This window comes from Zootoca vivipara, chromosome 3 (assembly GCF_963506605.1).
Source record: "Zootoca vivipara chromosome 3, rZooViv1.1, whole genome shotgun sequence".
Lineage (NCBI taxonomy): Eukaryota > Metazoa > Chordata > Lepidosauria > Squamata > Lacertidae > Zootoca > Zootoca vivipara.
The window spans coordinates 120,349,089-120,375,367 of NC_083278.1; the positions used below are offsets into that span (position 1 = coordinate 120,349,089).

Sequence of the window (26,279 nt, forward strand, 5' to 3'; positions counted from 1 at the left end):
ACACTGTGGCTTATTTACAAAACAGTTTATTAAAAATAGGAACAGAAACAAACACTTGGAGCAGCCTCAGCTCTGGAGATGGGAATGGGTGCCTGTTGCTGAGCAACCAGCCCCAGCCCTTTTGGGGAGGGGGAGAGGGAGGGGAACCCAGCTGGGGGGGGGGTCTGGCCAGCTGCTGGCTACCTCTTGCACCTGCGACATTCATGGCACTGTGCCCACCTGCCCACCCACTTTCTCCAGGGCTCAGGAGGGGGTGCCTCTGCTGCACAACCCAGGGCAAGAGGGGCAGCCAAGCAAGGGGGAGAAAAGGAGCCGCCCAGAGGAGGCTGAGGCTGCCAGGGAAGGGGGTGACTGTGGGGCTGGAAACCGTGTGAGGGAGGGGGAGGGGCAGGGGGAGGAGCCAACCTTACTCTTCTTTCCCCCACCCACCCACCCCCTTAAATAACAAGACAGACATCTCTGTGCTGTGCAAAAAAAACCACCTCTGTACAATTCAAGCAAAACAAAACTCCATGCGTGCGCCGGGGGGGGGGGGGAGGGCCACTGGCCCTGGGGGGGAAATAATACTGACAAGGCACACAGCCCCCCTTCCCCGCCTTGCTCCCTCCCTCCTGCCCCTCTCCCCATGGTGGCAGCGATTGTCTGCAGGGCTCCTGGCGGCTGCGGCACATGCAAGCTGGTCCTGTGCAGGCGGCAGCAGCAGCCTGCTGGCGGGGGGGAAAGGGGCCCTTTGCGGAGGCAGCGCCCAGGCACTGCTGGCACGGGGGCAGCCCTTAGGAGGAGACGGTAACGGCCGCCAGCGCCCCGTTCCGCGAGTAGAAGAACTTGCTGAAGGCCTCTTCAAGTAAACAGCTCAGCCGGCTCTGATCAGCCTGCAAGGGGGGAGAGGGAAAGAGAGGTCAGTGAGAGCCCCACCCATGGGCTGAGCCCACCCAGCCTGCCAGTGGGCAGGATCCTACCTCACTGATGAATCCCAGCTGGACCAGTTCGGCCGCCAGCTCTTGGATATTGTCACCTGGGAGAGGGGGAGACAAAGAGAGTCAGGAGGAGAAGGGCTCCGAGTCTTGCCCAGCAATGCCCAGCTGGGAGGGAGGGAGGGAGGGAGGGCAGGACTTACTGGGCAGCAGGTCACAGCTCAGGTGTCGGTTCAGCTTGTCTTCCAGCCTCAGCAGCAGCGTCAACTGGGCAGAGAGAAGCCAAAGTCAGTCCCTGGCCCCTGGGCTCTGGCCCCTTCAAGTAGGGCAGCGTGGCGGAAGGGAACCCCCCTCCCAAGCCCCGGTTAGTACATACATGGTGCTTCACCCCTTCCTCGACTGACTCAATGTTGCATTGCATCAGGACCACCTGCGGGAGGCAAGGGGAGGCAGTGAGTGGGGTGCGAGGCCCTGGCTGTGCCCGCTGGCCAGGCCCCAAGACCTGAGCAGAGCAGGAGTGCAGCTCACCTTGCGGGTTTCCACTTCGGCAGGCTCTGGCGTGGGCGTCTTGACAGATGGGGGTGCAATGGGAGATGTCACCACCTCCTGCTGCGGCTGGTGAGGGCGGGGCAAGCCGAAGGCCGTGAGGGGGTAGATGCCGTTCCTAGAGGGAGAGAGGGGTCAGGCTCTGTTCCCCAAGTGGGCAGCAAAGTTGCAGACCTTCCACTTGGTGGAAGAGAAGGGAAGGAGGCAAGGGTCCAGGCTGGCCCTTCCAGGAGAGGAAGGAAATTCTCACCTCACATCCTCCAGAAACTTGTCGAGCTCCAGGGCTGGGGACTGGGAGAAGCTGTGAGATGGAGAAAGCACAGAGTTAGATAAAGGGGGACTCAATGCTGAATGCACAATCTCTGCTGCCTGCTCCCCTCCCTGGCCTCCTCCTTGGGGATAGGCCAGAGGGACACCCACTGCCTGCCCTCCTCCTCCTCCCCACATTCCCAGCCCCTCAGAGAAGCCTCACATCATGCGGACGCCCTCGCGGTCGGCGTGGTTGATCTCGGCCAACACTGCACTCATGTCCAAGTTCTTGGTCATTTCTTCAAGGGCGTTCTCTGGGATCATGTCTGTCAGGAGGCAAAGGAGTCTTTCAGGAACATTGCAGGGGGTTGGGCTAGATGACCCGCAGGGTCCCTTCCCCATCTACAATTCAAACATCCTCTCGCCCTCTGCAAGGCAGGCAAAGGACACTTCTTGCCTCCTATGAAGGGTGGGTGGTGGGTTAACAGAGGACAGGAAGCACAGACCGTTCTTGCAGTTGATGGAAGGCAGGAGAGGGGCTGCCCAAGGGTCTGTACGGGGTCCAATTCTATGACTTGGAGTAGAAATGATCTGAGCCATTAAAAGCGGCCAAACTTGCAAATAATTCAGGACAAAGGAAGCCCAAGTGGTTTGCAAAGAGCTCCCATAGGATCTCTCCAAACTGGCTGAAAGAAGTGCAGTGGAAGTCAAAATGAAGCAAGTGGCCTCTGTCTGGGGCAGAAACAGCCACACTTCCCAGATGCCCCATGGGATCTGAACAGACGGGGTCTGGCCAGTGAGAGAGGCCAATGGGAGAGGCCTCTGGGCTGCAGCGGAAAACACTGGCTCAGTGAGTGATGGCAGGAAGAAAAACGCCTAGCGCGTTATGAGAGCAACTGAATTTCGAGACATTTTCGTATTGCCAACATCCTCGCACCTGTCCATAAAAGCAGGAGAGGGGCGTGGAGCACAGAGCATCTCCGAGAGGGCCTTGCAGAGCTGGAAAAGGCCCATCCAGATACTGGGAACCTTCTCTAAAAATGGAATGTGAAACTAATTGGGCCTTTTCAGTTTAGGGAAAATGAGGAGGAGGAGCTCTAGGAAGAGAAGCAACCAGAATGGGGCGAGGGACAAATGGAGCCGAGGGGAAGTTCAAAGACTCTTGGAGGGGCCTCTGTGCAGTTGTCTGGCTGCAGGGACACCTGTGGCAACCCAAGCCCCTTTCTGAAACTGCAGGTTCTGCCAGAAAGTGGTCCAGGGACTTCCTGCCTTCAGGGAGGGGGTGGGTAGGTGGGTGCCACCACCAGATGTAAATCACAGCCCCAACTGAGGGCCAGGCTGATGCATGGAAGGAGGGGACCCACCTGTCAGAGCAGCTCAAAGGGCCCTCGGGGCTGAGAAGGCCCCAGACCCCAGCAGCCTTCCACCCTAGGACTCTAGCCAGGAGCTGGGAAGGCACAGAGGGCCAAAGGTTCTAGGCCAGATCCAGCAAGGGCTGCTCTGCTCAGTGCCCTCGGCTGCTTCCGCTCTCTGCCTCCGGAGGAAGGGATGAGGCCTCCCCAGCCACTTCCCTGAGGAGCTGCATTTGCAGACCAGGACAGAGAACCTCGCCCCCCCCCCAACCCCAGCCTCTGCTCACGCTGATGGCCCACAATGCAGTGGGCTGCCAGGAGCTTCAGAGAGGGCACTTCAAAGAGGGCTTGGTGGAAGAGGAGCTCGCGGGCCGTGGGTCGCTTGCTGGGCTGCAGCTCCAGGCACTTTTGGATGAACTCCTGGAAAGGAAGGAGAAGGCGATGAAGGCCTAGACTTGGGCCCATCCCAGGAGGGAGGGAGGGAGGGAGGGAGGGAGGAGGCGCCTCACCCGCTGCAAGGGATCCTCCAGCAACTGGATGGCATTGTTGATTGCTTCCTGGGGCACATAAGAGGATTCGCCATTGCCCTGGATCTCCAGCACCGCCATCTGCAGGGACAGCAGAAGCACAGCTCAGTGGGGGGCTGAGCCCCCCAGGTGGCATGCTGCAACCCCGGAGGAACCAAAGGCCTCCACCAGCCGCCATCACGCACAACGGGGAGAGAAAGGCTCTCTCCTTTCCAAATGGGTCTCTCACTCCTCTGTTCCCGGAGTTTTCAGAAATCCCAGAGGCCAAATGAGACCCACTCCACAACACAAGGAGATGCCCTGTGCACCCCTAACCCTGCCGAGATAAGACCAGGGTGCCAAACAAGCCACCCCTTCCCATAAGGACTGGAGGTTGGCGAGGGGGAGAAGCAGCTATGCCCCCGACCCTTCCTCTTCACAGCTCTCCTTGCCTTACCTCCAGCGCACACATCCCAAAGGAGTAGATGTCCACCGCAGTCGTCACATGGGCAACTTCTGGAACACAAAACCAGGAATCAGGACCCCCCCTGGCTGGCTGGCAGTGGCCATTCAGAGACACTCAGTCATCGGGCTCGGGGAGTTGGGGGGGTACCAGTTGTTATTGGCCCATAACCTGTTAGACTTGGAGCCACCATTTGTAGCTGATACTACACCCCACTTTGACCAGGGCAAACAGCAGAGTATGCATAGTTCGAGAATCCAGCAGAGTCTTCTATCAGAATATCAGAGTTTTCCTGTTTTCCAGTAGCCGGCCTTTCCCAGAGTTCCCAGTCCTTTCACACTCAGGTCAGTTTAAAGTGCTTATTGTCTTATGGTACAAGACAAGCATAAACACACCAGCTACATGAACCTTTAAGAGAGGCTGGTACATCTTGAGCTAACCTACTAGAATACCGTTCTTCTGGTCTTGGAAGTAGATCTTGTGAAGATACAAGTCTACAGAGAAATCTACTAGCGCTTGACCCTGCTAGCTCCCCTTGCTGTGCAGAACCACACAGCATGTAACCTCCAGCTTCTCTACTGATACCTTGCACTGAACGAAAGCTCTCCTTGGGGAAGAGCTCACACTCCTGGCAACACTCCTGAATGCAGCCTCGGCCTCACAGCTGCCTCTGTCCATACGCATTCCTCAGAGCAGTGTTTCTCAACCGTGGGTCTCCAGCTGCTGTTGGACTATAACTCCCATCGTCCCTAGCTAGCAGGACCAGTGGTCAGGGATGATGGGAGTTGTAGTCCAACAACAGGGTTGAGAAGCGCTGCCTTAGAGAAAGGAAGGGTGGATGAGTCATGCTCTGGGCATTTAGCCTTGGACTGAAGAATAGAATCATAAAGTTGGAAGAGACCACAAGGGCCATCCAGTCCAACCCCCTGCCAAGCAGGAAACACCATCAAAGCATTCTTGACATATGCCTGTCAAGCCTCTGCTTAAAGACCTCCAAAGAAGGAGACTCCACCACACTCTGTATCTAAGCCACCCAGTGTAGCTGGTGTGCGGACTCTGAACAGAGAGTGGGGGGGGGGGCTCAAGACATGGATTGGACACAGTGCAATTTCACTAATTTTTCCAAGTTACGCGAACACTGATGAGCCACTTCAGCCCCCCCCCCACAATGAACTGCCGCTATCCCGCCTTTCTTACCGCCATACTCTGGGGCGAAAAAGTGCAGGTTCTTCTGCTCCTCACGACACGTCTTCACATGGTTGTTGATGGTGTCTGGGGCCACTGGAAGAGGGGGGGGGAAACACAGCAAGGAAACGGGGGCTGAGCCTCCTCCTTCCTCCCCAATTGCTCTCACGGGGCGGGCAGAGGGCATTCAGGCCCAGTTGCCGCCACCCCAGTGCAATCCCAGTGCAAGGCGAGGGCAGGCGCAGCTCAGAAGCAAAGGGGGGAGGGAGGGAGGGAGGGAGGCCCACATGCTCCTCCAGATCTTCCATTCCTCCTGGGCGAGCTCCAAGCCCAGGCAGCCAAAGCAACCCCACCAAAGAAAGCAAAAGAGCCCAATGGGAGCCAAAGAGGAGGAAGAGGGCAGAGGAAGCCCTTTCTGCTGCTCCTGGGTCTCCACTGCAGGGGAGCATCAAGTGGACCAGTAAAAGGGGCTGCAGAATAAAGGGGGGGGGATCTGCAGCAGCAGCAGCAGCAGCAGCAGCAGCAGCTGGTGTTCCACAGATGCCCACCCTGGCCCACCCACAGGAACCTGAATGAGGGGGGAGGATACAGACAGGACAGTCCTCATCTCTCTCTCTCTCTCTCTCTCTCTCTCTCTCTCTCTCTCTCTCTCTCTCTCTCACACACACACACACACACACACACACACACACACACACACACAGATCTGCTTCAGACCTTTCCCTGACAGCCCGGCAACGGAGAGGGGGATTCCCACTTGATCCAGCTTGCACCAGTCTCTGCCTCCCCTCCCCCCCCACTGCTGGAGCATCCATTCACGCAAGATCAAAGATCCCAAGGGCCTAGTCGCCTTAGAAGTACCAAGGGGAGGGGGCAGTAGCCATGGAGCCAAGGGGGCTGTAGTCCCAGGCCCCAAAGCAGATCCACACAGAGGGCAGGACTTGGTGGGCACCCTGAGGGTAGCAGCGATGAGCAGGAGGAGATGGACGCCGGGGCAGAAGCCACACCAAGCCTCCTCCTCCCTGGCACCCAAAGCCAAACGCAGTACCTGTCGCTTTCTAACATAATAAATAAATAAATAAATTCATACCCTACCCATTGGGCTACATTTCCCCAGCCACTCTGGGCGGCTTCCAACTAAGATTAAAAATACATTAAAACATCAGTCATTCACAACTTCCCTAAACAGGACTGCCTTCAGATGTCTTCTAAATATCAGAGAGTTGTTTATCTCTTTGACATCTAATGGGAGGGTGGGTGGGCGTTCCACAGGGCAGGTGCCACTACCGAGAAGGCCCTGTAACTTCACTTCTCACAGGGAGGGAATCGCCAGAAGACCCTCAGAGCTGGATCTCAGCGTCTAGGCCTATCGATTCAGGTATACTAACACAACTGCTGCTGCTGCTGCTGCCTTAGAAGGGATGATTAAACCAGCTACAGCCTGTGGCAAAGCACCCCTAAAATCCAGCTTGTGACCTGGTACCCTGTACCTGAGAAGGAAGCTCCATTTTGGCCTGGAAAGGCAGAGACTCCATGGCAGGAATGCAGAGAGAGCTCAGTTCAGGCAAACTGGAGCTCCATTAGCTGCCGCCGCCACCGCCACCTCCTCTGCTGCAAAGCTCTCCTGTCCTCCCAAAGTGCCCCAGACTCCCTTCTGGAAGCAGTAGACCATCCCAGGACCACCTCAACACAATCCTCCCACAAATTGCCAACCTAGTGGTTTCAATGGCCAGAGGCGCCTGCTAGAAGGGCCCCAAATTTACAACCTCCCCCCAATTCAGATGTGGTTGTAAATGTCATTTCCCAGACGCTGAAGCCAAACACTTCCTGACTGGCGCCCTTTCTTGGATTACTGCCAAGAAAACCACTCCCCAGCATTGCTGCTTCCCCTTCCCCCCCCCCCAGGGACCCCCAAAGCGAAATCCCCCACTCTACTTCTGACCCATGGAACAATCTCCTGGCCTCTCCTCCTTGGCTTTCCACGGAGGTGTTAGAATTGTGGTGCCAATGGCCAGGTGCAGGTGGGTCCCAAAGGAGCCACCCAGTTCCGTGGGGTCCTGACTTCCTGGTTAGTTTGAATTTCATCCTCTGGTCAATTCCCTTTTCTACACAGTGGGCCAGACATGTACACAAGGGTTTGGACGCACCAGTTTCTCAAACAGCAAAACCTCAGGCTCACTTGTCCTGATCAGAATGTAAGGCACCTATACTTTTAATTTCAGAAATATGCCACCAAATCTAATTGTATGTGCTCAGCCCACCTGTCTGCAGAGTTTGTGTACACAGCATGCGTCTTCTAGTCACAGAAAGGTGTCATGCCAAAAATGGGAAACTTGCTCAAAGGCTTCCTTCTGCTGCGGGGGGTGGCAGGGGGTGGCGGGGGAACGACGACAGGCTTTTCAGGAACAAAGTCTGGGATTCAAGTTGCAGCACCTGCGGTTGAGGCTCTCAGGCAGGCAAATGAAGCAAGGCGGAACTGCCGGCATGTGGCTCTCGACTCGGAAGAGGGCAGCTTCTGTCCTTCCTCTTGCGGAGAATGGCAGGGCCTTCAGCTTTATGGAGCACTGGGCTCACTTTTGCCCAGGCAAGCCTTTGCCAACACAGCTGGCAGCTATCTTCCTGCTGCCCAGAGTCTTGGGGATCCAGCTCAAAGTCTTTCACTTTCTGAAAGCATTCCAATAAGCGTGGGCTTCCCTTCCCTGAACGTGGCAGATGAAGATCCAGCCTCCTACCAACACCGTGGCTCCTCTGGCAGGTGTCTTCTGGGGAAGGCTGGCCCACAAGGAACGGGGAGGGGGCAATGCCTAGCAGGCACCCCCAGCCCCAAAGAGGTCCCTCCTGCTTCAAGTGTCCAAATCAAATGCACTGTCCAGACCCTGGAATTTCATCCCCAGCCCATGAAAACCTCGCCGAGAGACACAGCCACACCCGAGACTCACTGAGCAAAGAGAAAAGCTGAGCTCTGCTCCCGGGCCCAGGCTCCCTTCCACAGAAGACATGCCGCCTGCATGCAGCCCAAGCAGCGCCAGCACCCTGGCCGCCCTCCTCCTCCTCCTCCTCACGTTACCTGCCGCCTCTGCGCCACGAGCGCCACCTCTCCTCTCGGCCCTGCTCCCGTCCAGCTTCCACCTGCTCCACTCCACGGAGCTCGCCTGGACCAAGGTGCCCAAGGATTTCTTGCCTGCCCAAAGCGAAGGGCTCTTTCAGTCCTTGGCCATGCCGGGGGGGGGGGAGGACACCCCAGGGCCCCCGTCTCACCGCCAGAACCTTCCGCCTGCAGGGCACAGCTCATCTTGCGCCAGCCATTGGCCTTCTCCGCCAGCCCTGTCTTCTCCTTGCTGGCAGTGGAAGTAAGGGAAGGCCCTTCCCAAGGCAGGCCTCCCTACCACTAAGGCCGGAGATGCAGGCAGCTCCCCAAAGGCAGCTCCCCCCGCAAAAGAGGGGGCGGCAGCAGAACAGCTGCAGGGCCTGAGCACTTCCAAGGCTTCACCAGGGTCTCCCAAGCACCTCTAGGCCCCTGCGCAGGCGACACCAGGCACGTAGATGCCCAAGAGCCAGGCTCCGCCACACACGTCGGACCCATTGCCAAGCAGCTGGCCGCAGGGAGCTGGTGGAGGAGGCAGCGAAGCCACAAGCAAACGGCAAGCAGGACCCCACACAGGGCCACGAGGGGAGGAGGAGGAGGAGGCTGCAAGGGCGGCAGCAGGTCCTCCACAGGCACAAGCAGCCCAGGACACATGCAGGAGGCAACCATGCAGCAGGATGGAGCCCAATAGGTGGCAGGACTGGGGTGGAGCTAGAGCTACAATAGAGGCCAGGTGCCAGCCTTCACCGGGGAGGAAAACGAGCGTCAGATATGCCAATATACAAAGTGATGCTCTCGTATCTATATCTCTATAGATAGATGCTCCAAAGGTCACAGTCACATCACAGAGCAGAGAGATTTGCTCACCATTAGCAAAAATCCTATGAAAGACTGTTGGCGAGAGAGAGAAAGAGGCAGCCCATAAAAGCAGGAAGTAAAAGCAGACATGGCGGGCACCGAGGGATCAGCAGCCCCAGCGCCCATGGCCACCACAACCGGGCAGGGAGAGGCGGTCCTTGCCTACCCAGCCACAGCAGAAGGCGATGGAGGGGGGGGGGGGCTCCTGGGACAAGGCCCTTCTCTGCTCCTGCCAGGACAGAGCTCAACTCCCAAGAAGCTGCCCACTGGCCACCCCCAGCAGGGCATCAGGACAAGGGGCTGACCTGGGCAGCATGGCCAGGAGCTGCTTCTGGCTCAGCCGCCACTTGGGCCCAGGATCAGACCAGAGACTCTTCGCCAAGGGAAGGGGGGGGGGAAGGGGCCCAGGCGCTGCTGGGGCAGGGGAGGCTTCTCTTGAAGTCCCTCCCCAGGATCCTCGCTGCCTTCCCATCTCCCTTGCCCCCAGGTCAGCTCTAAGCCCCCCACTCGGATTTCCAGTGGGACATGGGGGAACACAGAGGCCAGACCTCCTCCCCCCAAGGCAGCCAGAAGGGAGGCCATGAGTACCTGGCTACCCCCAGCCAAGCCAAGCCCAGAGGCCCCTCCAGTCCAAGGAGCCCAGCAGCCTCCCCTCTCTTCACTAGACCCCCTGGCCTCCCCCCCCCACTGCTTCAGGGCCTCCTCTGCACACCTCACAGGCAGCCTCAGGTGGGGCTGAGCAGTGGGAACATCCTGGACAAAACTGCCAGCCACTGTGGCTGCAAGAAGCTCCCCACCCTCCCTGAATCATCAATGGGGCTGGGAGTGGAGATGGAGGGAAGAGAAAACAGAGACAGGGAAAGAGGCAGAAAAGGGCCCTGTGTTTTTCCAAAAACCTTTGGCTTTGGGGAGGTGGGGTGGGAATCTTAACAGATTTTGGGGGGAGGCATGAAGGGAGAGAAGAGAGAGAAAAGTCTCTGAATAAGGTGCATGGGGAGGACAGAGGGGGGATCCTAAGATCAGGGTTCAGGTGCTGGGACAACCACCACAACCAAGCCTACATCCACTTGCTCCCAGACTTAGGGGAGGCAGTGGCAAAGCCAGGCAGAGCCTCCCAAGCAGCATTGCAGGCCCTGGAGCTCTTTCCAGCCCAAGGGAGGGGGAAAAGGTGGGCGGGAAGTCCCGGCCCACCTCCTGATTTCCTCCCCAGCTTCAGCTGACCAAACTCATAAGGCAACCACCCATTCAATTCCCCACTAAGGACAAAAATGGCTCATCAAGAGGTTGTGGGAAAGTGGTGCCCAGGAAGCCCAAGGCGGCGAGTGGCAGGAAGAGGCGGCTCTGCCCAGCCCAGCGTGCCAATGCCCAGGTGCAGGTAGAACCCAAAGGGGACTGAAGCAAGACCTGCCCCAGTTGAGGATGGGACAGGCGGAGCCCCCGGAGTTTGCTTCTGGGCCAGATCCACACAACAGATGCCAGTCACACCACAGCCGCGCTTCCTTCTCTTCCCTCTTCTCAAATGAGCCTCAGAGGGGAGAGCCAAGGGCATTTGCTAGCCTCCCACACCAGATCCCAACAGACAACGGCAGAGCAGGGGTCTGGCCCCTGCATCCATCCACCCAACGGCACTGCTGGCAGGCGCAAACGGAGCTTTCCTAAATCACAGCCCCTGCTGTCCCTTGCCATGTCCTGGGGAGCAGGAGTTTGAAAGAGCAGGTGCTTCACCCCCTCAACTCTGCTGCTTCAGGAACACCTGCGAGAAGAGCTCCGCCAGAGATGATGTCAAGCAGAAGCGGCGTTTGTCCCCGTGTGGAGGCAGGCTGGAAGCTTTGCCAGGATCTGGAGCCGCAGGGAAGGTGGCAGTCTGGTCCTCCTGCATGTTGGCCCAACTGCAGAGCCCCCCCCTCTTGTGCCCAGGGGATTCTGAGCATTGTGCAAGGCTGCCAGCCGCCACCCCCCTGGAGTTCCCCAATCCCAAGGGTAGCTCTTCTAGCCTGAGTGAGTTCCCTGTCCAAGCACCTCAGGGGCCTCATCCATGCTCTCTTTCACCCACAAAGCATGTCAGGAAAGGCAGTGAGGGTTTCTTCCGCTAGAGACAGCCAGAAGATGTCACTGGCCCAGAGCTCCTTATGGCTGGTCTTGTCTGGCTGAAATATCGTAGACCCAAACTTGTACAAAGCAAAAAAGAGGATTGTACCATTGTGAGCTCTTTGCTCTGTGGTGATCTTTGCAATTCTTGAAAACTTGAAACACATATTTATTTTCTTGAGGGGGGGGGGACTCTCCTCAAAACTTGGCCGAGACTCCAGAAGGTTCTGAAGTCTGTTCTACGCTGGGGCAGAATCCTGAGGCAAGGAGCTACAAGCGATGGCCCTGCAGGCGCAGCAGCAGCAGCAAAGGATCCAGCAGCAGGGAAGACTGGGCATCCCTTGGCACCTTGGCACCCCCACAATACTCTCTGCCCACCACACTCAGCCAAAGGCATCCCAAGCGCAGAGCAAGCAGGCCAGTCAATCTTGCAGTTTGCGTCCGAAGAGTCTTTGTTCCACCAAGAGGGCTGGTCTTCCTCAGCCTTGGCAAAGCATCACTGGGAGGCAGGTCTCTGGGCCCTTCCCTGCCTCCCTGTGACAAGGGGAGGGACATGAGTCTAGGAGGGCCCCTCACAGGGCTGTTGTGAGGATCAAAGGGAAAACCATGGAGGCCACCTTTATTTTAGAAAAGTCTATGCTGCCCTTCAGCAAAAATTCCCAGAAATTACAGAAAAGGGTGATGCAAAACTCCATTGGAAAAAAACCCAAACCAACCACCCTGAACTCCTTTTGGGGGGGGGGCAGGAAAAGGCAAAGTCACAGGGTGGTGGTGGTGGGACAGGCCCTTCCAAGTCAAGGATAGAATCTCCACCCTCAGAGGCAGTTTACCAGATAAGACCTCGGCACTCAGCCGGGTGACATTTTGGCTGCCCCAGAACTGCAGGCACCTTTGCTGCCAAGTGAAGGCAGGACTTGGAATTCTGCAACCATTGAAAGGCTGTGTTCTGAAAGCAGTTTTAGAACTTGAAACCACAGAGGCCAGCAGTCCATTGCCATGCACCACACACACACACACCAAAAAAAAAACCACTTGCATACCTTGGCAGCTCTACACTGTGATGGGTTTCCTACCGATTTAACTGCCACAGGTCTCCCCTAGTGCCCAGGAAACTGCAGTTTCCAGCCAACTCCCAGCCCCTGTCTTCTGCCGGGAAAGTCAACCTAACTGCCCTTGGCAACAAGAGAGGTCTGGCTAGTCTGTCCCAGGAGGAGCTCTCAAGAGAAACCAGAGATTTCCCAGAACAATCTCAAGTGGGAGAGCCACAGAAAAAGCCCAAGGGGAACTCTCCCATGTCCTCCTCAGAGCTCTCGGGGGCTGGAGATGCCCAAAAGGCAGCTCGGCAAAGCACTCCAGCTGCCCTTCCCTTTCCTCAAAGCCCTGGCTGGCTGGCTGCCTGTCCAAGCGCCCAGCTGGCAGGGAAGCAGCAAGAAGAGGAAGGGGGGTTTCTTCCTTGGGTCCGGCCACCTGGAAGCAGTTTCCTGCCCCATGCCCTGGAGGGACGCAGGCACCCATGGTCTGGGCAGCCTATCCAGGCACAGTGTGTGGGGTGGAAAGAAGCTGGGGGCTGGGAAGCCTGAGAAGGTGGTGGCAGCAGCGGCAGCGGCAGCGGCAGTAGCTACTCAGGGCCACAGGTGTCCAGGTGGCAGAGTTCTCCAGGAGGTTTCCAGAAGTCAGCAATGAAGGCTCCAGAGAGAGGCACCAGCTGAGGCTCAGAATCCCAGGTGAGCCCCTGGGCCTTCTGGGGAGCTCCTCTTTAGATCACTGGCTTGTGGCTCCGGAGGAGAGGCTTACCTGACCCAATCTTGATCAGCCCATTGTGCTGGATGAAGATGGTGTCACAAGTCAAGTTTCCGTGAATGATGGGAGGATCGCAGGAGTGAAGGTAACTGAAAGGGCAACAGAAGGAATGATTGCTCCAAGAGGCTGGCGCCAGCACTCCCCATCCCCAACAAAAGGCCACTTTCACGGGGGCAAAACCAAGGCCTTGTGCCTGAGGCAGCCAGGGACTCCCCAAGAGAGAAACAGCCATCACTCTCCTACCCTCAGTCAGCTTGAGAAGGAGGGGAGGCAGGCAGGCAGGCAGGCAGGCAAAGCGACAAGCCAAGTCCTGCCCCAACTGCTAGAGGGAGCCAGAAGCAACCGCTCTCCACCCTGACCTCGGAAGAACCAAAGGGGGCATGAGCGGCCAGGCTCCCAAATCAAGGCCACCCCAGCCTTGGAGGGATGCAAAGCATGTACCTGAGAGCAGACAGGATCTGGGTGCACCAGCGCTTCCAGGCCTAAAGAGAGATAAAGGGAAGAGGCTCTAAGCAACACCCACGACAGGTAGCTTGACTGCAGCAGGCAAACACTTTCCGTCCTTATTTCCTTGCTTCCTTCCATGTCACTCATAGAATCATAGAGTTGGAAGAGACCACAAGGGCCATCCAGTCCAACCCCCTGCCAAGCAGGAAACACCATCAAAGCATTCCTGACAGATGGCCGTCAAGCCTCCGCTTAAAGACCTCCCAAGAAGGAGACTCCACCACACTCCTTGGCAGCAAATTCCACTGCCAAACAGCTCTTACTGTCAGGAAGTTCTTCCTAATGTTTAGGTGGAATCTTCTTTCTTGTAGTTTGAATCCATTGCTCCGTGTCCGCTTCTCTGGAGCAGCAGAAAACAACCTTTCTCCCTCCTCCATATGACATCCTTTCATATACTTGAACATGGCTATCATATCACCCCTTAACCTTCTCTTCTCCAGGCTAAACATACCCAGCTCCCTAAGCCGTTCCTCATAAGGCAACGTTTCCAGGCCTTTGACCATTTTGGTTGCCCTCTTCTGGACACTTTCCAGCTTGTCAGTATCCTTCTTGAACTGTGGTGCCCAGAACTGGACACAGTACTCCAGGTGAGGTCTGACCAGAGCAGAATACAGTGGTACTATTACTTCCCTTGATCTAGATGCTATACTCCTATTGATGCAGCCCAGAATTGCATTAGCTTTTTTAGCTGCTGCATCACACTGCTGACTCATGTCAAGTTTGTGGTCTACCAAGACTCCTAGATCCTTTTCACATGTACTGCTCTCAAGCCAGGTGTCTCCCATCCTGTATTTGTGCCTTTCATTTTTTTTGCCCAAGTGTAGTACTTTACATTTCTCCTTGTTAAAATTCATCTTGTTTGCTTTGGCCCAGTTGTCTAATCTGTTAAGGTCATTTTGAAGTGTGATCCTGTCCTCTGGGGTATTAGCCACACCTACCAATTTGGTGTCATCTGCAAACTTGCTCAGGGTGCCCTCAAGTCCATCATCCAAGTCACTGATAAAGATGTTGAATAAGACTGGGCCCAAGACAGAACCCTGTGGCACCCCACTAGTCACCTCTCTCCAGGATGAAGAGGAGCCATTGATGAGCACCCTTTGGGTTCGGTCAGTCAGCCAGTTACAAATCCACTGAATGGTAGCATTGTGTAGCCCACATTTTACCAGCTTCTTCACTAGAATATCATGGGGCACCTTGTCAAAGGCCTTGCTGAAATCAAGATAGGCTACATCCACTCAGAAGGAACAGGACAGTCACTTCCTGGTTCCTCCCCAGCCTCCTGTCCTTCTGGGGCTCTGGGTTGGCCAAAGGAAGCTGCTTTTCTGTGCTCAAAGGCAGGATGGCGCCAGCAGGAGGCCTGGGACCCAGGAAGAGAGTCCGCTCCTTTATACTCTTTATACGTATGATTGTGTTGCTGCCCACCCTAGAAATAGGGTTGTCAAATTTGCAGATGGCACAACCGTGATCGGGCTCATCTCTGATAAGGAGGGTGAAACTGAGTATAGAGATGAGGTGGAGCGGCTGACAGAGTGGTGCAGAGTCAACAACTTGCTCATAAACACAAAGAAAACTAAGGAGCTTGTGGTGGACTTTAGGAGACAGAAGAACGAGGTCCAGCCACTTTTGATTGATGGAATTTGTGTGGAGAGGGTAACAACGTTTAGATTTCTAGGCATTGAGTTACAGGAGGATCTGTCCTGGAGTGTTAATACAAGGGGGCTTGTGAAGAAGGCGCAGCAGAGACTGTATTTTTTGAGAATCTTAAGGAAAAACCATATTCCACAAAAGCTGCTGCTTGCTTTCTATCACTGTGCCATACAGAGCGTGCTCACGTACGGTTTATGTGTGTGGTACGGAAGCTGTACTTCCCAGGACAGAGCAGGGCTGTGTAGAATTATTAAAACAGCAGAGAGCATTATTGGCTGCTCACTCACCACCTTAGAACAAATCTATACCACCAGGTGCCATAGAAAAGCACTAGATATATCAAGAGATCCAACACACCCTGGTCACCATTTCTTTCAGCTCCTGCCATCGGGACGGAGATATAGAACAATGCAGGCAAGAACGAGCCGTCTCAGGAACAGTTTCTTCTCTAGAGCAATTTTGGCCTTAAATGGAAAGCCTGGACTTTGAAGTCATCTTATTTTACTTGTTATTTTGTATTATATCTACTGTTTTTAATTAGGTTTTTGTAATTTTGGATTATGCGGAATGCTTTATCGGAGTGGATGTAGCAACCGAGCAATTTCGTTGTTCCCGCAAGGGGACAATGACAATAAAGGTTTTTTTTTTAAAAAAAGGGAAGGAGGAGAAAGAAGTGCGGCTCACCTTTTCATTCATGGTCTTGTGGTTCTTCTTTGTCTTCTTCAGAAACTGCTTCAGGCTGCCAGAGGACATGTACTCTGTGATGAAGATCACCTGGGAAGGAGGAGAAGGAAGTCACCAACTGCGGCTGCTTCTCCACAAGCCCATCAGGAAGACGTTGGGGGGGGGGTCACCCCACTTACCCTGGCCTTGTTCTCCTTCACATCTGCCCAGTACTTGTGGAACTTCACAATGTTCAGGTGCTCCAGCTGAATCAGGTTGTCAAAGACAGCTCTGACCTTCTCCTGGAGGGACAAAGCAGAGGAATGGATGCCAGACCCCAGGAAGAGGAGATCCCTTGGCTTACCCCAGCCTCACAGCCGTGGACGGGTGGATGCAGGGCTGGGAGAGAACCCCCAAGGGCTGGCCAGGAAGCAGCAGGCAGCAGGCAGCCCCCCCCCCCACACAGGCAGGCTAGCCCGTCTTCCCACAAGGCTCTGCACTGCTGGGATTTATGCCACTACCTCCCAGGCGTCCGGAGCACGATGCCCACCTACTCCCCATCCCTCCCATCCCAGGCTCACCAACCTCCTGAAGCTTGAAATTCTTGCGCTCCGAGAACTGGACCTCATTCCAAACCACTTCCACCCCTTCTTCTGTGTCCATTGCCAGGTAAGCACTGTCAATCCCAGGAACATTGCGCTGATTCACCTGCATGGAGGAGAGGGGCAAAAATAAGAGGGGCAGCCATTCAGGGAGCTGTGGAGAAGAGGGGCTGGTGCCTGCAGAGACCCCCATGCCTGAGTCAGGAGCAGCCCAGAAAGATTGGCTCCAGAGATCTCTTCCTGGCCAGTCAGTCTTGCTGCTCTGAAAATCACAGCAGAGATTCATGGCACAAAGAGTGAAAAAGCTCTCGTGCCCTAAATGGCAGTGGCTGAGAAAGTCAGTCCTGGAACCAACTGGAGGGGGGTGGAAGCCTGGGCTTTATCCTGAGCGATGCCCAGGATCTGGGGCAAGATCTCAATCTCATTGACATTTATCAATTTCAAGACATGACTAGAAGGTTGCCAAGTCAGCACAAGACAGTTTTAAAGGGGGAAACCTAAAAAAAAGCTTCCCTGACATCCTATTCCATTTCAAAGATTTCATAGAATCCTAGAGTTGGAAGAGACCACAAGGGCCATCCAGTCCAACCCCCTGCCAAGCAGGAAACACCATCAAAGCATTCCTGACATATGCCTGTCATATGACATGTGCTTCTGCTTTTTATGTTCCAACACTAGGGTACAGGAAAAGACTTTTGGTATTCTTTACAATATGCTTGGAATTTCACCACTATGAGCAATTATGGGTCATTTATGGAGATTGCCTCCCTCATCACTGACTCTCTGGAGGAAATTAAAAACATTCCTGCTTCCCCAAGCATTTGGTGGCTGAAATGCTGTTCCTGAAATCCCTGTTCGGGGGAATGTTTATTATTATTATTATTATTATTATTATTATTATTATTATTATTATTATTTATACCCCAGCCACTCTGGGCAACCTCCAACAGACTATTAAAATACAATAGTCTATTAAACATTAAAAGCTTCCCTAAACAGGGCTGCCTTCAGATGTCTTCTAAAAGACGTCTAAAAGACACTACCTTCTCGGTAGTGGCACCCGCCCTGTGGAACGCCCTCCCAGCAGATGTCAAGGCAATAAGTAACTATTCTACTTTCAGAAGACAACTGAAGGCGGCCTTGTTTAGGGAAGTTTTTAATGTTTGATGCTGTACTGTTTTTAATATTTGGTTGGAAGCCGCCCAGAGTGGCTGGGGAAACCCAGCCAGATGGGCGGGGTATAAATAATAAATTATTATTATTATTATTATTATTATTATTATTATTATTATTATAAAAGTCTGGTAGTTGTTTTTCTCTTTGACATCTGGTGGGAGGGCGTTCCACAGGGCGTGCACCACTACCAAGAAGGCCCTCTGCCTGGTTCCCTGTAACTTGGCTTCTCGCAGTGAGGGAACCGACAGAAGGCCCTTGGCACTGGACCTCAGTGTCTGGCCTGGACGATGCGGGTGGAGACGCTCCTTTCAGGTATACTGGACCGAGGCTGTTTAGGGCTTTAAAGGTCAACATCAACACTTTGAATTGTGCTCAGAAATGTACTGGGAGCCAATGTAGGTCTTTCAAGACCGGTGTTATGTTGTCTCAGCGGCCGCTCCCAGTCACCAGTCTAGCTGCCGCATTCTGAATTAGTTGTAGTTTCCGGGTCACCTTCAAAGGTAGCCCCACGTAGAGCGCATTGCAGTAGTCCAAGCAGGAGATAACCAGAGCATGCACCACTCTGGCGAGACAGTCTGCAGGCAGGTAGGGTCTCATCCTGCGTACCAGATGGAGCTGATAGACAGCTGCCCTGGACACAGAATTGACCTGTGCCTCCATGGACAGCTGTGAGTTCAAAATGACTCCCAGGCTGCGCACCTGGTCCTTCAGGGGCACAGTTACCCCATTCAGGACCAGGGAGTCCTCCACACCAGTACTTCTGTCTTGTCAGGATTCAACCTCAATCCATTAACCGCCATCAATCCTCCAACCACCTCCAGGCACTCATGGGACCTTTCACTGCCTTCATGAAGGCAGCCCTATTTAGGGAGGCTTTTAATGTTTAATAGATTATTGTATTTTATTTTTCTGTTGGAAGCCGCCCAGAGTGGCTGGGGAAACCCAGCCAGATGGGCAGGGTATAAATAAATTATTATTATTATTATTATTATTATTATTATTATTATTATTATATCTTATTATTGGTTCTGATTTAAAAGAGAGGTAGAGCTGGGTGTCATCTGCATACTGATGAACACCCAGCCCAAAGCCCCTGAGGCACCCCACAAGTGAAGAGTCTGAACAGTCATCCCCCCCCAACACCACTTTCTGAACACGCCCCAGGAGAAAGGAGCAGAACCACTGTATAACAGTGCCCCCAGCTCCCAGCGCTTCTAGATGGTGCAGAAGGATGTTATGGTCGTTTTAAATGCTTTTACTGTAATGATATTGCTATTGATGTGTTTGCCACCCTGGGCACCTTTGAGAGAAAGAGGGGGGATGTAAGCTGAATTGATGCTGATGATAAAAATAATGGCAATAACCTGGAAAATTCAGAATAATTTTAAACTCTGATAACAGCCCCCTCCCATGGGTCCCTGGATGTGATGGCATGACGCCAGAGGTAGATCTACACATTTGAAGAGAAACAAATCAAGAAGACTGGAAGGCAAGACTTTGCGGAAGTCATTCCTCCTCAACAAGGCTTGTTCGTCTAGGCATAACAATTCACACTGCAAGGATTTCCCCCAGCTATGCTAGGACAGACATTCGGCTGGAAGGTCTACAATGTCCATGGATCCCTTGAAAGGTGGGGTGATCTCTGGTGGGCCTGCCACCTGCCCCTTCCGATGAGCCTGCCTGCCTGCCTGCCTTCTCCCATGTCCCCGTGGCGTGGGAGAAACCAGCAAAACCAACAATGCCAAGCGCAAGAGGCCTCGGGCCACCATGCAGGAGAGGCAAGGGAGCAAGAATGGGCCAGGATTCCTCCTCCTCCTCTTGCCACCCTCCCTGTGCCTCTGCAAAAGGCAGAGCTGCCTCTGGCTGCCAGGGGGTGGGGGCACCCCAAGGCTTGGCTGGACCCACACCTAGAACATGCTTGGTCTGACTGATGGTTTGCCTAATACTCATCCTTCTATAGCCAGTGTGCAGAAAGGCACCTGCCCCTCCTGCTGCCTCCAGAGCCTGGAGCATTGCACAGAGACCGCTTCCCCATCACCAGAGGGATGCTCCTTCCTGATGCTGCAGAAGAGGGCAGGAATCTTCCCTCTGGTCCTTTCCCTGGCCATCCATTCAGGAGGTCAGAACACCTCCTGCCTCTGGGGCCCATGCTGCCTTTTCAGGCCTGCTTCCCTCGCCCCTGCCTGCCTGCCCGCCTGCCCAGCCAGCCAGCCTGGCTTCCTCCCTGCCCCAGCTTGCGACAGAAATGACGCAGCAGCCGGCCTTGCATCAGGGCCACATTCCTCCCCAGCCGGGGCCCAACCCTCTTCTTGGGGCACAGCCACTTCCTCTAGTCCTCACCAGGTCAAGCCACAGTGAGTCAGCCAAAGTGAGTTGACACAGAAAACTAAAGGGCCGGCAGGCAGGCTCCTCACCATCTGCCCAGAGATGTCTAGCAACACGCCCCCCCCACCAGCCCAGCCCAAGAGGGGGGGGGGCAAAGGAACAATGAATGAGAACAGCTGCAAGAAGAGGGGGGGGGCAAACTGCAGCCGAGCAAAAAAGGCCCCCAGACTCAGGGCTGCTGGCGGCAGATCTATTTGGGGAAACCCAACCCCATGGCCGGCAAGGAAGCTCCCAGGCTGCTTTGCAGCCCAAAAAGGCTCCTCAGACAAGGCTTCCAGGAGAGTCTGCCCAGAAGTCCTCCCCACCTTGTCCTCCCTCCAAGGCGCCTCTTCTCCTGACCCACACACTTCCCCCACCCAAGGCCAATCTCACAGTCACACCCCCACCCAGAGGCACAACCCCTTGAAAGCCAAAAAAAAGCCTCCTGTGTTGGGTGTCAGGCTCTCAAACGGCTCGCCCTGCTCTTCTTCCAGCTTTGGGACCAACTCTGACAGAGGCCAAAGAGGAGTCTGGCCAGGCTAGCAATGACCAGTCTTTCTGGAGATTCCCCATCACATTTAGTGTAAAAGGCATGGCCATTTTCAACTGCTCCCTGGGAGGGGAGGCTTTTTTCCACCAAAGGCTCCAGACCACACAACAGCCAGGATAGCCCCAGGACTGCTCTGTGCAAAGCGGGCATGTCAGCTGCCCCCCAAGACCAGCAGTCACCATCCTGCCACTCTCAGCCTCCTCCCAAGCCCCCCCCCCAATCTTCCAAAGGACAATTCAGCCTCTGGGTGAGCAACAAGTCCCATCCAAGCAAGGAACATCTTCTGGCCCCCAGGTGCCTGGGGAGAGGACCCTCTCCTGGAACATGCCAAGCTCTCTGGGCAGGCATGAGCCAAGGAAGCAGGAGGCAGCCGTAGGTTTCAAGCCTTTCAATTCTGGAAAGGGCATGGAAGCCGAGTGTGGAACCACATCCTGAAATTGCAAAGCACCTTTGCACCCACAAGTCAGGGCTCCCAAAGTTTCCCGATGCAGCAGCTGCCATTTCTACAAATGCCTACTAAAGCCATCGCCCCAAAAGGAGTTTCCCATATGTTCCAGCATTGCTCTAGTTAGGGAAAGGGCAGCCCACAGAGGCAACCTATGGAAATGGGATAAAGTCCCTCAAGACAACAGTACCATTTTCCTTGAAGAGAGAAGTACTGGGTGGGTGGGTGAAATTCAATGCACACATAGTTAGCACCACCTGGCCCTACCCAGCTTCAAATGGGGGGGGGGAGAGAAAAGAGCTCCGTATAAGGTAAAGGTAAAGGACCCCTGGACGGTTAAGTCCAGACAAAGGTGACTATGGAGTGCAAGCAGTCATCTCTGCTTTCAGGCCGAGGGAGCTGGCCTTTGTCCACAGACAGTTTTCTGGGTCATGTGGCCAGCAGGACCAAACCGCTTCTGGCGCAATGGGACACCGTGATGGAAACCAGAGCACACAGAAACGCCGTTTACCTTCCCACCACAGCCATACCTATTTATCTACTTGCACTGGTGTGCCTTTGAACTGCTAGGTTGGCAGGAGCTGGGACAAAGAGACAGAGGCTCACCCCGTCACACGGATTCCAACTGCCAACCTTCGGATCAGCAGGCCCAAGAGGCTCAGTGGTTTAGACCACAGCTCTGTACAAGGCTGTCTTTGAACGTTGTTCAGGAAGTTGAGGGACTGCAGAATATAGCATCAGAATTTTTAAATGGGATGATGGATAGAGAATATCACCAGGAGCTACTCGCATACAAATTCTGGTTCTAATCTGAGCACATTTGAAGGTGTTGCTTTTAGCTTATAAATGTTCTAAACCAGGGGTCCCCAAACTTACCTGGCTTCAGGCTGGTTCCTCCGGCGCCGATCACGTGGCGGGTCGGAGGGCGGGGGAACGCGCTCCCAGGCACGCGCGCACTCGCTTTTTCTGGTATGCTGTGGTGCCGGAAATGGCTTCTGCGCAGATGTCATTTCCGGTGCACTTCCGGGTCGGCACGGCACCAGAAATAGCTTGTGCGTGTGCATATGGGAGCGCGTCCCCCCCGCCCTCCGGCCCGCGTGTGCACATAAGCTATTTCTGGAGCCGTGCAGAGCCGGAGATGGGCAATCGCACCGGTAAGAGCGGGCGCCAGCGGGGGCCGCACAATTGGCTCGCGCGGGCCGCATCCGGCCCCCGTGCCTTAGTTTGGGGGACCCCTGTTCTAAACAGTTTTGAACCATGACACCTACAGCAGGGCTGGGGAACCCATGGCCTTCCAGGTGTTGTGGGACGGATGGTAGGAGGTGAGAGTTCCACAGCACCTGGGAGCAACTCCCCGCCCCCTTAACCTGGCTGGCTGGCGCTAAGGGGAGTTGTCGCCCCTAATTTTTCCTACATAAACTTGCCTGACCAGTAAGTTGAGCCTCAGAGCCACCACTTCTTTCGGAATTCCTTCTCCCAGAAAGGATGTCCTGCGGCAGTCTTTATTCTCGCTTTGGGGCCAAGTGAAAACTTGGATTGGCCCAGACCTTGAAATTCTGTTTATTTTAAGCTCTGGCTTGAGTTTCAGCTGGCCAGATCTGCAGCTGCTAATTTTTATTGACCTCTTTTATTCGTAAGCAGCTCTGATCTAGATCTGCACATAATGCTGAGATTGGCATTCAGTTTCTAATACCAATTACTAAATGCTTCCATGTGCATATATTCATGGCCTCTTACGTAAGATTTACTTGTAGCGTCACTTGTCCTTCTCTACTGTAGTTATATCCTACCTGGGGGGAAAGCCCACAGCCACCTTGAAAGAAAGCAGGAGAACGCTAACTGGGTATAAAATAATAGAGGATGGTGCATCAATACAGAAGAGAACAGAGATTGAACTAGAAGACAGACTCATCTCTAGAGACCCTTCATCTGCAAACAGCCTGACACACCCTCCCCAAGAAGCAACACAAGCGTGAAGCAGACAAGCAACCTTTGACAAAATACTCTTATAAAGATTCCAATATTTTCTCACTTGCTGAAAATGTTGCTTTAGTAGTTATAATTTTTATGCTGTTTTCATTATTTCATCATACACTGCTATGATATTATTATGAGTTGGTGGTTTATAAATATTCTTACAAATCACCAGTATAATCAGAGTTGGAAGGGACCCTGAAGGGCATCTTGTGCAACCCCCTGCTCACTGCATCCCTGACGGTTGGTGGTCCAGCTTTTGCTCAGATGCCTCCAGCCCCCCCCCCACCCTCACGGCACCTCTGTTCCACTGTCAAGCAGCTCCTCCACTTGGGAACTTTTCGACTAATGTTGAACTAAAGTCTATTTCCCTACTGCAATTCCCATGCATCGCTTCTTGTCCTGCCCTCCAGAGCAACAGAACAGGCATCTGCTCCAGCTTCTGCCTAACAGAAGACTATCACCATCTCTTTCTCCCTGCGTTCCCTTTTTTCCCATACTAAGCATATGCAGCTCTTTCCGCTAGTCACCAACTATGTTCTACCCCGACCACTGGCCCTGTTAGCTAGGGATCATGGGAGTTGTAAGCCAAAACATCTGGAGGGCCGCAGTTTGGGGATGCCTGTTCTACGTCCACCCTTCAGGTCCTGCTTGTGGGCTTCCCACTGGGGCATCTGGTTGGCCCTTGTGGGGACAGGACGCTGGTCTGGATGAGCCGTTGGTTGGTTCCAGTTCCTTTTATGATGATCAGTTACGACGCCTAGATCCTCTCTATGCTCAGCAGTAAATTTCGTGAATCACTCAGAAGCCATCCAGGCATTAAATGGTATATAAATCCATAATAACACCAAGCTGCCCCCACCATCCTGGTACAAACACAGATGCCTGACTTAGACGATCAAAGAGAAGACTCCCACCTTGCAGGAAACTGCTCTGCACCCCTGCAAGTCCACAACTACTGAAAACATGGGAAGCAAAGAGGCCCAGGGGCAAAGAACACTAGAATCATGCAGTTGGAAGGGGGGCCCTGGGGGTCATCCAGTCCAACCCCCTACAATGCAGGAATCTCGACTCAAACATCTCTGACAGATGGCCATCCAAGCTCTGCTTAAAAACCTCCAAGGAAGGAGAGCCCACTGCACCGTTAAATGGCAGTGCCCAGGGAAAAGCCGCAGCTGAACAGCAAAACAGGATCTCCAGCTCAGCTCCCAACATCTCCATGGAGGGGTGGGAAAGATTCCTGTCCTTGAAGCTCTGGGGACCCAACGGTGGAAGGCAGCCCCGGCAGGCCCGACGGCCCAAGCCCGGTTCCCTAGACGCAGAGGCGGAGGCTCCTTTATGCGGCGACTCCCTGGCTCCCGTTCATGCGGCTCCCTGAAGCCGACAGGGCAACCGCCACAGCCTCCGTGGGGTGCCTAGGGGCCGCTTCTTCCTCCCGGGCCTTTCCAGGGTCCTCCCCTCTCCCGGGGCGTCCGGAGGGCCTCGGCCGTTTCCGGAGCCGCGCTGGGCGACGCTCCCGGGGAGCAGCTCCGCGTCGCTGCCGCCGCGCCCTCACCTCCTCGCGGCGCTTCTGCCACCTCCCGCACGGCGACTCCTCCAGGATCTCCGACTCGTCCTCGCTCTCCTCCTCCTCTTCCTCCTCCTGCGTCGCCGCCGCCGCCGAGGCCGCCAGCGGAGGGGACAGCGAGGTCATCCCGGGCCCCGTCGCAGACGCCGCCGCTCCAGACGCAGCAGCCGCCGCCGCCGCCGCCGCCACCTCGGCCTTCGGGTCGGAGCCGCCTCCTCCTCCGCTGTTGTGTCCGGCCTGCTTGGCTTCGCCTTCGGACATCGCCGGGAACCGAGAGGGGGGACCTGCACCGGAGGGGGCGGGAGGGCAATGAGCGGGAGGGGCGGGGCGGGCCGAGGCCTGCGGAGCTCCACGCGCAGCAGCCGGGCGGGGGCGGGGCCTCGGCGACCCCCTTGGCAACCGGGGGAGGGGAGGGGCGGGGCGGGCGGGAGGACGGAGGGCCCCCTCCCTGGGCCTGACGGGCGGCGACCCCCGACCCCTCACAGCCGCCGCCGCGGGACTCACCGGGCGCGGGCCGGTCTCTAGCAAAGCAGGCGCGGCGCTCGCGAGGGTCAATGGGCAGCAGACGGAGCTGCGCGCCGCCTCACGAGCGACGCCAGCGGAGGCGGGCCGGGACCCGACGTCGACCAATGAACGGGCGGGCCGAGCCCCGGAGCGCCTTCGGATTGGCCGCGGCCGCGTGACTGGCTTCGCCTCTCGGGCTGCGACCTGTCCGTCTGCCGGGACGTAGCAGCTGACGAGGAGGGCGGGCCCTCGGCGAGCTGCGGAGCGAAGTGCGCGTGCGCCCGCGGGAGAGGCGGGGTAGGGAGTTCGCCTGCCGGGCGGCGGAGCGCGTGCGCAGTGCGGACTCCCACAGGGAGAGCGTCCGGCCCCTTGGTCCCACGGGAGGGCGGGGCGGGATGAGGCCTCTCACCTGTCCATCGCACGGTGGGAGGGGTCGGGGGGTCTGCTTGACCCCCAGGAAACAGGCTTGGGGGGCTCCGTGTTAAGCGGGAAGCTAGCTGGCCCCTGTCATCCTCGGCAGAACTGCTGGTGCTGTACATTTCTTCCTTAATCAGACAGAAGGGAGGGGAATTCACTTGTTATTTAATTTAAACAAAATAAAAAAATTCCTTCCAGTAGCACCTTAGAGACCAACTAAGTTTGTCATTCGTATGAGCTTTCGTGTGCATGCACACTTCTTCAGATCCACTGAAACAGAAGTCACCAGACGCTTATATATAATGAGGGTATTACTCTGAAGGGTGGTGGGAATGGGGGATTGACTGATAGTTGTAGTAAACCTGTGGACGAATGTTAACGCCTGGATGCTTCTGAGGGGAAACAAAATCTCCTTCTTTGGAGGTCTTTAAGCAGAGGCTTAAAGGAAAAGACCTTGGAAAAGGTCTTGGAAAAGGTCATGGAAAAGACCTTGATGCTGGGAAAGATGGAGGGCACAAGGAGAAGGGGACGACAGAGGACAAGATGGTTGGACAGTGTTCTCGAAGCTACGAACATGAGTTTGACCAAACTGTGGGAGGCAGTGCAAGACAGGAGTGCCTGGCGTGCTATGGTCCATGGGGTCACGAAGAGTCGGACACGACTAAACGACTAAACAACAAGCAGAGGCTTGACAGGCATATGTCAAGAATGCTTTGATGGTGTTTCCTGCTTGGCAGGGGGTTGGACTGGATGGCCCTTGTGGTCTCTTCCAACTCTAGGATTTTATGATTCTATGAAAATAAAATAAAAAATCCTT

General features: G+C 55.1%; 1 protein-coding gene across 2 annotated transcripts; it reads right to left on the reverse strand.

Moving 5' to 3' along the window:
- On the reverse strand, positions 1 to 25,147 carry NRBP1 (nuclear receptor binding protein 1). 2 transcript variants are annotated; one of them, XM_035110792.2, is made up of 19 exons: positions 25,046 to 25,147; positions 24,530 to 24,825; positions 16,449 to 16,571; positions 16,064 to 16,165; positions 15,885 to 15,974; positions 13,488 to 13,528; positions 13,041 to 13,135; positions 8,283 to 8,396; positions 5,228 to 5,311; positions 4,025 to 4,083; positions 3,571 to 3,669; positions 3,349 to 3,481; positions 1,933 to 2,035; positions 1,711 to 1,761; positions 1,443 to 1,578; positions 1,291 to 1,344; positions 1,118 to 1,181; positions 960 to 1,015; positions 1 to 872 (listed from the first exon to the last, which is right to left on the reverse strand). In XM_035110792.2, exons 2-19 carry the CDS (start codon positions 24,800 to 24,802, stop codon positions 774 to 776), a joined length of 1,776 nt encoding a protein of 591 aa, XP_034966683.1. In that variant the 5' UTR covers positions 24,803 to 24,825; positions 25,046 to 25,147; the 3' UTR covers positions 1 to 773. The 2 variants fall into 2 exon arrangements, with proteins under 2 accessions (XP_034966683.1, XP_034966684.1); XM_035110793.2 differs by lacking the exon at positions 8,283 to 8,396 and having other exon boundaries at positions 3 to 872.
- Positions 25,148 to 26,279: the final 1,132 nt, after the last annotated feature.